The 16,225-nt window shown below is 36.0% G+C and overlaps 1 protein-coding gene across 7 annotated transcripts in view; it reads left to right on the top strand.

Moving 5' to 3' along the window:
* Positions 1-16,225, top strand: part of LOC145694660 (uncharacterized) — a 104,344-nt gene that overhangs the window by 48,924 nt on the left and 39,195 nt on the right. For 6 of the 7 annotated variants that reach the window (XM_081771107.1, XM_081771105.1, XM_081771109.1 and 3 more), the window contains exon 6: positions 9,368-10,215. In XM_081771107.1, the coding sequence (XP_081627233.1) occupies positions 9,368-10,215 (848 nt within the window). Of the gene's footprint in view, positions 1-9,367; positions 10,216-13,282; positions 13,775-16,225 lie in introns of those variants that run through there. The other variant, XM_081771112.1, reaches the window with a different exon arrangement.

Below are 16,225 nucleotides of genomic sequence, written 5' to 3' on the forward strand. Positions count from 1 at the left end.
TTCTTTTCTATATTTTGTGTCCTGAAAAGCCAAACAATTCGCAAGGATTGTGAACAGAGATATCTGGGTAGAGCCAAACAGCCATTTGTAGATTAAATTATACTCTTTGATTATATTAATAAATAATTATATATCAGTCATTTATACGTTTATTGTAAATTTTGTAGTATAATGAAAAATTGTATTTATATGGATTGCCCTTTAGTGAACTAAAATTGTATTTTTTTCATTTGTTCGGAATATTATAACGGATGGAGTAACTCACTGAGACGATGAGAGGCAAGCCTAGTTCAAGTGCGAGTGGAAGTTACTTTACACAATACAATAATAAGTTGAATTGTAGGGCGCTAACATCCCAGTGCAAATATATAGCCGGCGCATTTTCCCCTCTTTTTGGGGTAGGGCGCAAACATCCCAGTGCAAATATATTGCGAGCGCATTTTTTCCTATTTTTGTGGTAGGGCGCAAATTTCCCGGGCGCAAAATTCTCGCATTCAAGGAAAATATAATGTCCGTGAAGTTGACAAGCCACTTATGTCAGACTCCAATTTCGACTTTAAACGTCGCTAGTGCTACGTTAGTGTTCGATAGTGACGCAAATCGGGAGTACTCCAACTGCATGCCAACACGCCCACTTCTAAGAATCATCTCAAAAATGAGGTTAACCGTTAGAGCAAGTAAGTGCTCATTGGTGCCATTAACATTAACGTTAAAGTCTCCATCGTACGGCCCTTTGAGTAATAATAACACCACGTTTGTTGCTAGTCTCAATGCGTCTCTATATTCTCGCGAACATTCTGACGTGCCCAAGTTAGTTACTTTTTTTTGGGGGGGGGGGACTATTGTTTATCTGTTATTGTTTATTGTTTATTGCTAGTCTGCAGAGTAGTCCTTACATTAATATGCCATTGTCCTTGATAATCATTGCGTATTTACAAGCAATTTGTTATTACTGTTAGAAGATATCAAAAAACAACAGATAAAATCTGCTACTTAACGGTTCATATTTTTCTTTTACAGTACATAAACGATTAATAATAATAATAATAATAATACTATTCCAGCATAAAAGTTATCAATTGCATCACACTGGCAACAAGCGACGCATATTTTAACTTCATAAAAAATCGTTTCTCACGATTTTCTGGAAAACTACGTATGATAACATCTTCATTATGTCAAGTTGTTTATCTCAGTGTGATATATGTCTTACCTCTGGACAATATCACAGTAAAACAAAAATTAAATATTAGGAGTACATCGTACTTTTGGACTACATCTCATTAACCATGGGAAGATTGAGTAGTGTATACTTTAGGATGTAAGTTTCAGCTTAACTTGCATCATACATTCTTAGGATTACAAAAAGAAAAAATAATTTTTCCGAATTTCGGATTTTTTCCGAATTCCGGAATTTTTCTGAATTCCGGATTTTTTTCCGAAATCCGGATTTTTTCCGAATTCTGGATTTTTTTCCGAATTCTGGATTTTTTTCCGAATTCCGGATTTTTTCCGAATTCCGGAATTTTTCCGAAATCCGGAATTTTTCCGAAATCCGGATTTTTTCCGAATTCCGGAATTTTTCTGAATTCCGGATTTTTTCCGAAATCCGGAATTTTTCCGAATGCCGGAATTTTTCTGAATTCCGGTTTTTTTCCGAAATCCGGAATTTTTCCGAATTCCGGAATTTTCCGATTTTACTTTCCGGATTCCGGAAAGTAAAAATTCCGGAATTGGCCATCCCTACACTACACCCTATGGGATTGCTTTATGCACCAGTGTATTTTACCTTAAACTATAGGTTCACGTCCAATATAGCCTCGATCGAGAAAAGAATGCTTAGTTTCAACAAACGAACAGTCGATATAAAAATCCAATAAGTAATTTGGATAGCATGAAATAAAATATAATCCATTTTGTAGTTTATACAGTATGCGGCAAAACAAACAGTACTGAAATTACGTCATTGACATTTATTTATTTATTTATTTATTTGTTGTACAACATAATGAAACATAAGAAATGATGTTAAATGGATTTCAACTAAATGTTGCTCAACATATATTGCCAATTTAAGAGGAATATTGCCGCGCTTGTACATCATGTGTTCAAAATGTTGACCATTACCTCGCGCACATTCTTCATAGCTGTCTTGTAGATTGATGAACGTGGTAGTGAACACGAGTTGCTGGAACGACAAAGTGAATGTCCGGATCTTCTCTCTTACCACCAGTATAGTGGTAGTGATTATCTGTTCGGAACATTGCTTCCTTCAGCAAACCCCATATGAGACATCTGAAGCCATGAGATCAGAGTAATGGGAAGGATATGGAAAATCCGTTCCACGGGAAATCAAGTGATATCCAAACTCTCGTGAGCAGAACAAGTGACTGTCTTGCAATGTGGACAGTAGCTCCGTTTTTGCTGCATCTATTGTTCTTCTAACGACAGATTTTTGGTGCAGCAAACTGTGCAAGAATGGGTCAATAATCAACTGTCAATTGATGTAGCGATCAGTATAAATATTACTTTCATCACTGAAGTGTATGTTGCTGATGAAGTCTTCATCTTCATATGCCATAACTAACACTCCAGAGCAATACAGTAAAAGCACGCTTACCTTCTGCAGTGAGACACTGTCCCACACTTTATGACCGGAAATAGTCCTTGAAAATAAACACATTCTCCTCTGTTGCGAGCAACATTATCTTAGCGCCACTACACATCACGTTAGTCCACACATGAGTACATATGTGGCGCTCACAGTTCATGCCACATTGCGTCTGTGCGCTATTCGTATTTGAATGTCAGTACTGTTTGTTTTGCCGCATCCTGTACTTAAAATTATTGGAAACTTGGAAATTGCGGAATGCGTAAGGAATGACATTTCATGAAATTAATTCATATTATTCTTCAATGTAACTAAACGAAACAAAATGGTAAACGTGTGCATGTTATCGCATTTTTATCACGTATATGGGCAGATTAGGAGATATTGAAGGTACGCGAACTATAAAAATTAAATGACCCAATTTCTCTTTATGGAAGTCAATTTACCGTTTTTGTTTTGTGAAATAATCAACAAGTTATTAAGATATTCAAACGAAAAACTGTCAAAGAATATGCTTAAGATGTGAAAATGATTTACACATTTGCAGATGTCTCTGAAACAAAATTTGTGAAGGATTTACGTCGATGTCAACAGCAGTGTAATCTTCCACAACAGTAAATATATTCTTCTATTTTTCGAAATTTGAATTAGCACTTAACAACACGATCACACTTTTGCCGAATGTGCCCTCCCTTGTCGCCAAGTACAACACTCAGTTCATTGACAACATCGTTGAAGAGTCAAAGCTACATCCTGAATACTTCTTAAGTAAACTTCGAACACTTTGATTGAAGATGCATCATCTACATCAAAAGTATCAATGATTCTTTCGACTGATTCAGAGTTATTAGCATAATAGAGAGGGGCTCTTCTCTAATGTATGTACCCGTCTCGTTAAGACGCTCTGAGATAGGAGCGAAAGTTGGATTTTGTGGTTGCAGTGTTTCGAAGATACAGCCCTTTAAAGTTTGTCAGCTACCTACAACAGCTGCGACACTGCTAATTGCTTATTGAAACAAAAATAAACATAAAAAATGGATGAAGATATAGCTAGAGTCATGATTTCTTTTCAACGAACTTTACAAGTTCATTACTGAATTCTCTCTCTCTCTCTCTCTCTATATATATATATATATATATATACAGGGTTTGGACAAAAAATCTATAACGTTCTCAAAAGTGTGAAAATCATACCTAGTATGGTGTGGGGCCTCCTTTTCCGTCCAAAACAGCTTCGATCCGACGTGGAATGGACGTATACAGCTCTTGAATCATGGTGTGTGGCATTTTGTACCATTGTTCCCTCAAAACATGCTCCAGTTCCTTAAGGGATGCTTGTGGAGGGTAATGAGACCAAACACGCCTTTTTAACTCAGACCACAATGGCTCAATGATGTTCAGTTCAGGTGATTGTGGGACCCAGGGGAGGTGTGATAGCTCCTGGTCATGCTCCTCAAACCATGATTTCACCGTTTTTGCAGCGTGACAGGGTGTCAAATCATCTTGGTAGATGCCATCACCACCTGGGAACAATATTTTGGCCATGGGTAGAACCTGGTCCCCCAAAATGGCCTCATACGGCTTAGCATTTATCATTCCAAGCAGGGCTATGATGGGACCTGCAGAAAACTACGATATCACTGCTCATACTGTAACAGAACCACCCCCTCCACGCCTTGCACCACTGGGTACGCCTCTTCGCATTTACTGCTGTGACTAGGGGTTTGGCAATAGCGACCCTGCCATGAATTTTGATTTTATGAAGTTCCCGTCGCAGTGTTTTCGATGAAATCGGGTTCTGTAGACCGGAATTGAGTTCAGGCGTAATTTTCATTGCAGTGGTCTTCTTTTTAACTGCTACAATCCGTTTTAATGCCCTCCGTTCCCTATCTGACATGATTGTCTTTCGACCACTGTTGTGCTTTGCAGACTTCGTTTGCCCATGAATTGTGTATGCCCTCGTGACATTGGACACAGTGCCTTTCGATACCAACACAATATTCGCCACTGTTGCCACTGAAGCTCCAACCAGACGGGCACCAACAATCATTCCTCTTTGAAAGTCTGTCAGGTCGCCCATTTTACCACCACTTTCACACCACGACACTCACAGGTGAACTGGTTACTGCTGCCGGAAGAGGAAGGTCGACATGACAGATTGAAAACAAAAAACGATCGGCAACCGCAACACGTGTTGTACAGTGGAGGGCCAAACTTACTTGAAAAGAAGTTATGGAATTTTTCACGTAAGTCATTCCGTTCCCGAGATACTGGCCAAAAACGTTCCGATTTCGGGAGATTTAGGAAGCCATATCTTGGGAACCGTAAGTCATAGATAGATGATATTGGTGTTGTTGATTAATTTGGGGCCCTCCATTTGGTAGAGCATCAAAAACTATCTCAAAGAAGCGATGGAAGTTTTCGCGTCGCTCTTGCCTTTCCCGAGATATTGGCCAAAAAAGTTCCGATTTCGGGAGATTTAAGGAGCCATATCTCGGGAACCGTAGGTCATAGAGATGATATTGGTGTTGATCAATACCGATATTGATTCAATAAATCGTCAATAGTTAATCAAATAAATTTAATATACAATTTGATATAGAGTCCGAGAAAATTAATTCTTTTTAAATTCGTTCTGGCAATGCTCTTGGAGCATTCTCAATTGGTTTATTATGGTCAGTATATTTTGTAACAATGTAGTAATTGTTATTTGTGGAATTAGGTAATTTAGTTATTGAAACATAAATGCTAAAATATTTAAATTATTTGGAAAATGAGTGAATATATAATGTACTAAAAAATAAATTACTATATTTTCAAAATAATTTATTTTTTTAGTAAGCAATAGGTTTTCAGGTTACCTTTCTCAGAAAAAAATATTGCTTTGTAGAAATGAGAGTTCCTGCGAAAAATTGTATTTTTGTAATGCAGGATGAAGAAAAAGTATTTTGACACTTTTCCAATTTGAATCCTAAGAAGAAAATATGAAAGTCACAGCGGGAGATGGTAGTAGAATGAGAGCTGCAACTTATACGGTGCGTGACAACAATGCCAGTCATACTGAAATTCGCCATCTTCAGTGCAAGTTAGAAATTTCTAATGGGAACAGGAGCATGTCGCTTTATCACATATCAAGTAAGACTGACGTGAACTCGGAATTCAAAAGTGTAATTATTCCTTTTATGTCTTGAATGTTTTGCACTTTATGAACACTTAAAAGTTTGAAAAACCACATACCAATGGTATACGACAGCACATGTTCTATGTGGTGGCCTTCCCGTCTAAACCATAATCCTAAACGCCGTATCCATTCCGACTGCACACGCAGAAGAATGTCTGGTGAAATGTGGTCAATCATTACAAGATGTCCATATCAAGGAATCCATTATGGTTAGACACAAAAGTTGGCGAATTTTGTCAGGCAAAACACCTACCTCAAGAAGGGTACCCTCCTCTTTTCTCAGCACAAGCTTGAGACTGGTCATGGCGGAATTAACAGTTAAACAGGTGATATTGTTCATGTGTGCTCTACTGGGCATGTACTTACCTCGGCCTCCGCCCTTTTGAATGAGCCGTCCGTGGTTGCAGTGAAGATGTGTTGTTTCATCTGTCTTGACGGTTGGTTCCCTTGTCTTCGTTTACCATATGGCAGGTAACCCCATGTTACAAGTAGGAGAGTGGGATTTCATAAATAGTGTAGCCCCATGTTGCGAGAAGACAGATTCTGAGTGTCTTCCAGTTATATTCTACTAGCGATGTAACTGGTGGAGGCTGGACTATCAAGCATCTGCAGTGTTGGTATCCAAACGTTATAAGGCAAGCAAACTTCCCACAAGCTGTTACAAGTACCAGCTACACAATCCCTCGGTGTGACCAATCCGGGCAGTCCAGAGTCAGTGGTACTTGTTGGTCGCCACTGAGAGAAGATAACCAGTTCTCTTCTGGCAAAGACTTCCAAGCAATGCGGCACCACCTCCATTTACGGAAGAGGCACACCGGACGTTACCTGACCCTATGACTGTAGAAATGTCTGAATTCACAGACGTGGTCATTTGGGAATTAGCCAGAGCATCATCCTGCAATAATACTAACTTTAAATTGAAATACGAAATGCTTGAGAAACTTAATATGTATACATTACATGAATATAGCATTTGTAAAATGATTATCTTCCTTTAATATGGCAGCTGAGCTCTGTACACCCATGTCCGAAATGATTGTCGCATGTCTATAACTGTCTTCTTGTAAGAATATAATTTGATAATGATTTTGCAGGGTACTTTTAATACTGATACTATGTATATAATCGGAAAATGTATGTATATTTGTGGTAAATTTCATAGGAAAAGAATTATAAATACGAAAATTAAAATGAGTAAAACAAAATGTTGCTAAATGGACAAGGAAGTTTTATTTTCATTTTATTGTTCTTATTTACTGCTCTTTTGACATGAAATTTTCCTCATACATGTCTTTGCTAATTATACACATACTAACATTATAAGAAATACTGGGCGAATCCGTTATCAAATTATATTCCTACAACAACATATTTATAGACATGCGACAATAATTTTGGACATGAGTGTACCTATCATTACTCTATAAAGACAAATGCAAATACGTGATAATTACATGGAATTTAGGTACACTCAATTGAATTAGTAAAAACATATACTAAAACACTTCACAGAGAGAATTGGAGGAATATAGGACGTAAAAGCAAGTGAGTCGTGGCACATGTTGAAATCTGCATATGATGTTATTTTATGAAGGAAAAGTACGACAAAGACTATTTACTAATCTCGTGACATAACACGAGGTCGTAGCATAATAATGAGGTTCCACAAAATTTCACTTAAATATGATGATCTCCATGAATCCATAACTAATAGGTTACTTTTGTTGTTGTGTGCCAATTGATATATTATCTCATGAGAAACATTAATTTAAAACAATATTCCTTCATCTTCTACAGCAGTCGTACAATATTACACATGTTTTCTTTCATGATGGTTAGGTGCAACACTTCCCGATCATTGGAAGTACTTTTTCGACTTCCACTGAGGGAATTTTAATTAATTTAACGTTGAACGAAGTAGAATTTTATATCCGAAATATTTCGTTACGAAGGACAATAATTATACTTCATGATGATTCAGTTAGAATTCCTACAAAAACTTACCTAATGATTTATAAAAGAAAAACGAACAACGTAGTGGTTTCAGTTGCCTTCACTCTCTCTCTCTCTCAGTCACTCACTTTCCCACTGCTCAAACTTCCATCTTGAGCTATGGTAACTGATGATAGCTGTTGTCCTAGTGACGGAAACAAAGGCAAGCGCAATGTAAACAAGTTATAAATTATAAGTTGCTTGTGGCTTATTACAAATAAATAATGTACTTCTGTCGTAACTAGACAAAGGCAAGTTGGAGCTCTTACAGCTGTACTAGGAAATATTTACTACCAAATGACCATGTCTGTGTATTTAGACAGTCGACATAAGCCATTGAGTCTATTAGTGTGCGGAGTAAATTTCTTGGACGACTTTACTGACAGAGAGCAGTGGTCGGTACTCTTCTCTTAAATGGCGACCTACACATGCCATTTGGTCCTTCATGAAGTACCTAGTACTACAACGCTACAACGTGTACATTGTAATGTGTCCAATCATCGTATCCCGTCATTTGGAAATATTAATTATACTCGTCTTTTTCTCCTACCATTTCCAATACTCTCTCGATTGATACTTCGTCCGCCCATCTTAAGTTCGAACATTCTTCTATAGCACCATGTTTCAATGGCTTCCATGCTCCCGTTTTTCCTCTTCGGGAAACAATATAGACACTCATTTTAAAGCCAAGAAACGCAACGTTCTGATTTAGTTCGTTTCTTAATCGAATTTCTTGACTAGAGTTCTCAGTTCATATGTGATAATATTGTAATAAAAGCAGTTGCATGTAGGCAATCATTTCTACCGTCTCTACTTTCTGATTATTCATCGTTAAGTAAAGACGGAAGAAGAAAACTGTAATACTTGGGAAAAAAAAGTGATAGGGTGACCATACGTCCCATTTTAGAGGTGTGTCTCGGCCGTCCCGTCAGTAGCTAAAAAAAAAAGTAGTATTTGTCCATTTTATGCAAATGTAAGAAATAAATAACATACTCAGTACTTTTACTCCTTGTAAAGGTATTAATAATTAATAACAGCAAAGAGGCAAGAATTGAACTGAAATTCCCTACGTTAAACATGATCTATAGTTCGCAGTACTGCTCGAAAGGCAGCTGAGGTTTTAGCAGTTGCTTGTTTGTTTTTGAACTAATTTACGCAATGACTTGTTTCCCATTTCTCATGATTTTTCTACTTTCTTAAAGTAGGAACTTGTTCTTTTCAGCTGAAAATTTCATGGTCACCGTAATATGATCAGCATTTTTTTTAAATGAAACTATGTGTAATCCCACGAGAATCGAACTCTGTATCTTGCACCAGTATAGTTTTTGAAGTTCACAATGTTGTAGAAGTAAATAGTAAACTGTGAAGATACATATAAAATTTTTAGACCTTGTGTATCTGGAACAGGCTTCTTTATTCCTTGTTTACTACAGCTAGTTTATATTGTTTATTTGATACTTAAATGTAGATTATTTAAAATGAGGATATCATGTATTTTGGAAATAGAATTAATTATATTCCAATGTGAAAATAATTATATTAGAAAGAAAGAAGATTAAAATAATTTACTTATATATTCACAGGGTCCATGTGGAAGAACGAATGATGATACTCCTGGATGTATTGAATCATTTGAACAATTAATTACGAATCTCGTCAAAGAGAGTAATTTGAAGAATGAGAGCTCAAATGATGGACTTTCTGCATGTAAATATGCATCCAGCCCTTTGACTTCTATGGGGGAAAACTATAAGAATGTTTCACCTTTAAAAGTGTTAAATGGTAAACAGAATCCAAGCACCTGTGACTTGACCACTAGTACTTTGTTTGTTCCTGGAAGGCACGAAGCAGTAAACAATATAAAAGTCGAAGCGAGTGAAATAGGTTCTAGTAGAGAGAGTTATGGGTTGAATTTTTCTCATAATGAGAGAGAAAATTCTGGTGTTTTTGATGATATTTTGAATGTATTACAGAACTCTATTAATTGTCTAAAGCAGGAACCAGTGCCAAAAGGTACTTGTAAGCAACCTAATGATAATAATAGTATACGCGTGGGATCAAGAATCGAAAATAACATTGTTTTAAAAGACAAAAATCAGACGTCTTGCTATCCAAAAGACATGTCTTCTATAATACATGATAAATTTGTTGGTGATAGCAGTGAATCTCAAAAACTTACATCGAATGAGGAGAAAAGTACGTTGTTGGAAATGCTTGATCGCGAAATTGGTAAAATTTCTGACGCTTTTCAAATAGAATTGCAAGACTTTTGTTCACCGATTTCAGGAAACGGAAGTAGTGAAAATAAACTAACTGTTAAAGAACAAATAGGTAAATCAGGACATGTGTCTGAGAGTCAGGACAAGCCTGAAAACAGCAGCAAAAATAGTATTCAGGGGAATGCATTAGTAGGCAGGGATATCAACACTAGGTAAGTATTTTTCATTCAAAGTCGTTTAGTCATGTAGTAACAATAGATGATATTCATTCTTCAGTGTGAGGTTAGTAGTTACTTATAATGATGATACTGAAGTAAATCTCAGACCATAGTCTTCGGTCGCAGAACGCGAATTGTTTTTGAATGAATCTGCCGGAGAAATGGAACATCGCGTGTAAGTATATACAGTCTCGTAATGAGACATTCTAGTTCTAGTTAAAGCTAACAGAAAGCAAGTAAAAATAATAAAAAATAAAAGGTCAATACAGTAACCTTATGAGGTAGGTCAATACTTATTAGTGTATTGAGTTTCTCCTGTTCAGACCATTTGGGCAACCAGTTATCACCTAAAACATCTGCTGCGCACAGCCCGACATCCTGGATTTTAGGTATTGTCCTTGCACTAAATCAGTAAAACAGCCACGAGTTGCCATTCACTTCGAGCGGGTCCTCACCGTGTGATGAGGTCTATAGAAGTCAACCCAACACGCTAATGCCAAGATTCGGGGGACTACAACCGTTAGATAGAATAGTGGTTGGTTTAATAAGAATAGGTTACGTCATCACCTATTCCAGTCTACTTACGGCATCATAATTTCCATGTACTTTTACTACTTTAAATCCACCTTTATAGACATTGTTTTAAATCAAAGCACTATTTTCATTATACTTTTATTGAAGAAATTAACGTACCTGATTGATGCACATAAAGTAAGAAAATATTTATACAAACTGTGATGCCCCCAAAGTCCAATTCGCATGCGCGATGGCATTTTACGTGTTACATATCCATAATCAATTTCGTGTTAACACTCTTCCACTTGGTTCATTGTAACGTTTGGAAAATCCTTAAATAATTTCTTCTTTAATGGCTTGTATGCAAAACTAACTTGACCTAATTTTTGCAAACCTAGTATTAATCTCGGAGGTCATGCATAACGTGACAGTTCTTTGAAACATTTTCGCGCACAATACTACCAAAAATAGCGTTTATACCTTTCTCAGCTTTTCTTTTTCTTTTTTTAAAAAATAGCAGCTGGGTTTAGTGTTGTTAATTACGTCATATTAAACGTATATACTTTAATTAATTATAAATACTTGACGAAATGATGTTATCTTTGTCTAAATACGATGCACTCAGGTACATTTATAACTTGCGTAATTTAAGAAGTACAACACAGAAGCTTTTGGGTAGAAGAGCCATGATTTGTCATTAACGTTCCACGTCACCATGAGTTTTTCTTTTTGAAAGTTACTTTTTCTTTAGCAACACACACAGACATCATGACAACGAAGAACCCTCCACTACTGTCTTCTTTTTCTTAGTTTAGCTTTCTGTTGCCAGGTGGTAGTGTTACAGGAGAACAAAACACTACTGGAAAGCGATGCATCCAAAGACTTCATAGGAATTCAATAAAGATCACTGAATTTTTCACTGTGGTATATGGAATAAATTTTTTTTGCTCAAAATTTGAACAGTTATATACTATCACCTTATCGTGAATGTATTCAGGTATGTAACCTAAACGCTGTTTTATAGTTAGAAAAGTATTTCCATGTAAGATGTAAATAAATCAATAAATAACAAATAACTAACTAAATAAATAAAATAAAATATTGTAGTATATATTTGGTCAGAATTCGTTAAAATTTGATACTCCGTTTATAACAGGTAGACTCAATATGATTTCATAAAGTACAATTAAATTCTTGTCTTAAATTACTTAGTTTACAAAAGTACTCCTGAAACCGTTTCCTCTATCTAAAGGTTACTAAAAATGGATAATATATATAAGCAAAATCTTCCTTGAACAGAAACAATTTCGCAAGATCTCTCTTGGATATATGGCCTCTCTTCTCGTTTTTGGTGGAATTCTCAAGTTTTCTTTCTGCATTTATAATTTTATGTCTATGTAAACCTGAATTTAATTCTTCACTATACACTTTGTGTGAAATCTCCGTATATTATTACCAGTATTCCTATGATAAAATTATTCTCAGCCAGTACACTGCAGTTCAGTTGTAGTATACTTTTAGAATCAATGAAACCTACGTAGTAGTATAAAATAAGAAAATAAATAAATGTCTGGTTCATTGTCTTTAATTTTGATTTGACTGAAAATGGTTCTTAACTGGAGACCGAATTACTGCTGTGAGAAATATGTTAAATTGCATAGTGTGTGATTAAACTGGGCGGTTGTCTTCTTAACGCCATTACTTTTGGCTTTTTGGGTTCACAGTATCATATCCTTAATTTAAGAGTCTTCCCAGTTGTCACATAATGCTGGTTCAGCTCTGTATATTCTGTGCTCTCATGTAAATCGAACCTTGAATCACATACACTAGAGGTAAGCGAGCTAATCATACATCTGCATGGAATACTTTGTTTATATTGGCTTATAGGATATATTTGTTATGTTCAGTGAGTTGCTCATTGCTTGCAAATTATACCACACATTTTTATCAATGTTGGCAGTTTTTCCTGTTGTGACAGGCTTCAGGTCGTCTAATGTACGGGGTTTATTCTGTCTGATCGGGGCGAATCGATGTCAAGGATTATACATTCCGAGCCTTCATGTGTGTTGTTCAACTTTTTTCACTTCTCGGTTTAGCGACATAACCTGATCTATCCATCTGTGACCGTTTCCTGTAGGGTTTCTAAAATCCTAAGTATACGATAATCTTCGAACATTAGACAACCTGAAGCTTGCTACAACAGAGGAAATTACCAACACTAGTGAGGAAAAGTTTCAAAGTGCTTTCTACGATTTCTGGAAGAGGATCCAAATGCGTATAGGAACAAATGGGGGCTTTTGAAGGGCATCATTTTTAAGACTAAGAATTATCATGGTAAGTAGAAATGGCATACAACAACCTCTTTCTCTATATGTGAAAATTTTAGTGCGTTATTCTCATTTTAAAACCGTCCAACTCTTCTTCCGGACCCCGTATATGTGAAGTACGACATTCAGGTCTGTAAATTTGCATGAGTATTTTTTTAATATTTTGTATGAGTAGTCTTCTATCGTCGCTTTTTTTTCTTTCTTTTCTTTTTTTAAAGTATTGGAAGAATATGAAGTCAGTCTTCGTAAGTTCCGGAGAGAAAAAGAAATTAATGTTTCAGTATAGCCAAGGCTATACGTTTTGTTGCTTTTATTTTTTTATAACTTTTTTCAATATGATTATAGGCCCGTATTTTTATGTAGCATTGAACTCTAAATATGCACATAACAACGTTAACAAAACTGATTCAAATATTCAAGGTACCAGTAAGATCGAAGTAAATTATTTACTGCCGAAATTTATAACAACGATTTTCTGTAAAGTAGTCCTTTCCAATATTTTCTATTAAAAAAAAAAAAAAAATTCTCCAGAAAACTAATTGAACTATGAAAGAAATAACTATGAGGAAATAACTATGAAGATTATTAAATTCTTGTGACAAGGTTGCGTACTTGCAGAAAGTATTCTAGTTATTCAAGGGCTAAAGTGCATTCCAAATGATCATGTGTAACATCGTTGTTATATATATATATATATATATATATATATATATATATAACAACCGCATATATATAAAAAGCTGAAGAATCTAAATGAGAGAATTTTTCGAATTTTGTTAGTCTAAAATATCGTCCACTCAAATTAATAAAATTCTAGTTTCAGTTGTTTGAGATGAAAGGAGTTAATTCTGTGACTTTTGAGACACTCAGATCTCTTTATTTATGTAACTATGTATATTATGAATGCAAATGTTAAAGCATATAAAAGTCATATATCAAGTTGTCTAAAAAATATTGAGCCTTTGGAGAATATATTTATTATGAATTGAAAAAAATAACATGATGAAACCGCATATACACCATTTTGTTCGATGATTTTTTACTATTTTTCCAGCAACACTATAATCCCGTCGCTGTATGACTTCTGTGCTTTCTGATCAAAAAATTGTGGTGTTCACAGGTCACTTCTGAAACTTTAACACCATTCAGGGAGCGCTGCAAACATCGAAACAAACAGTTGTCTGACGTTATGAGGTCCGGGCTATGCGGTGGATGCATTAAAACCTTCCAGCCTCAATTTCTGATAGGTCGTTAAAGATGTTTGCAGTCTGGAATTGTCAACATAGTATACAATACCATTTCTGTAGACCAATTCCGATCGTTTCCTTTTAATTACTAAGGTCATTCGTGCTAATTATCGATAGTAGAAGTCTAGGTCTGTCGTTCTGCCCGACGACAGTAGCTCGTGATGCACAATGAATGCCAATCCAATCCAACAAACATATAGCATAACCTTACCGAGTGTCATGTGCTTTGCCATATACTGTGGAGTTTCTCCTCGCTTTGACTAGGATCTTTTTCGCATATTATTGTCGTAAGTTATCCACTTATTGTCATTTGTAATCAACCGCTTTAGAAATAGCTCGAGTTCGTTAAATTTGAATAGAGATTCACAGATAGAAATTCGATTGAGTATTTTTTTTTAATTTATTTTTTTTGTAACTTATGTGACATTTGAACGTCAAGGATCTGCTTATAGCCATCTTTCTTCAAATGGTTTAACACTATTTGGCGATGTAAGTTTAGGTTAGTGGCAATGTCATGACTACTTACATAACGGTTCTGCTCGAGTTTTGCAATAATCATCCGTTTTTGCTGTAATGGTCCTTACTGCGAGGAGCGTCGTAGATATCGAATTTTTTCCATAAGGAGCGTTATGGAAATTTCCATAACTGTATCGAAATTAAATTGTAAAATGTAGCGCAGTTTTGCAGGAAAGTTGTCAGTCAATCTTACGACGTTTCACTATTAAAATTCCAACACTTCATACATCTACTATATTGGATTATCATCTATCAAATGACATTAGGCCTGACACGCTGCGACTTATAAATCCTGAGATTTGGGACACGAACGCCATCTCGTGCTTAAAAGCTCAATGCTTCTTAGACAACGTGATATTAGAGAAAGTAAATTGTATTATTTCAGACGGAAACATGCTGAATAAATTCCTTATGTTTTTGTCTCTTTTGAAATTTTATTGTACTTTGTACACATGCAACAGAAAATTGGTGTTCAAAGTTCTTTAAGTATGCCCTTATGAGAGACCACCATAACCCTAATTTCAATAGAGAGTGAAAATTACAATTATATTCAAGGGAAAAGGCGTTAATGCCAACATCATTTGAGGTAGATAAGAAATACTGATTTGAGGACAAGAGTGAGGGTCAGGATAAATGCCTGTTGGAATAAACTTCCGCGGGTATAAATATTCGATCGGGGTGAGAATTGTAAGCATTTGAAGAGAGGCTGGAACATGAACGTCGAGGAGAACGTCACTTGAGCATAAGGCACCCGAATACTCAATTCTTTTCAAATGAAATGGAATTTCTAGTTCAATGCCACATGCTTGTGTCTTTTATTCTAAAGGGAACAGATGATTAATTAAAGTGAATGCTTGTGGAGAAATCCATGGAATGATAGTGTGAGAGGAAACGGGAGAACCCGGAGAAAACCACGAACACAATGTTGTCCACAACAAATTCATCTCCTCCTAGGATCGACCTGGCAGTGACGGCGCTACAGGGGGACAAAGAGGGGCGACCACCACCCCAATATTTTTTCTCGTCCATCCTTCGTCCACCATTTTTCTATGTACAACAGGTGAATAATAATAATAATAATAATATGTACAACCGATAATAATTATATTCAAAGCAAAACAAGTGTGGTTGCCTCGCCTCCCCAATATTACGAACCTAGCGCCGCCATTGCGACCTGGGAACCCTTGTACCGAAGGTGAGGGCTGTACTGCTTATCCACTATGACATCTGTCAGTTTCTAAATAACTGATACTATTGAAATAATAAAAAGGATAGTATAGAATCCTGGTGCGACAATCGTCTTCAAGAAAATTGTCTATTTCAGTCAAACTTTTTCAAAAATCCGAATACTTCTATTTTGTCACAAATAGCATGGAATCATTGGATTTGCTGTTTTTA

The sequence above is a fragment of the Thermobia domestica genome, chromosome 9 (genome assembly GCF_964235325.1).
Source record: "Thermobia domestica chromosome 9, izTheDome1.hap1.1, whole genome shotgun sequence".
Taxonomy (NCBI): domain Eukaryota; kingdom Metazoa; phylum Arthropoda; class Insecta; order Zygentoma; family Lepismatidae; genus Thermobia; species Thermobia domestica.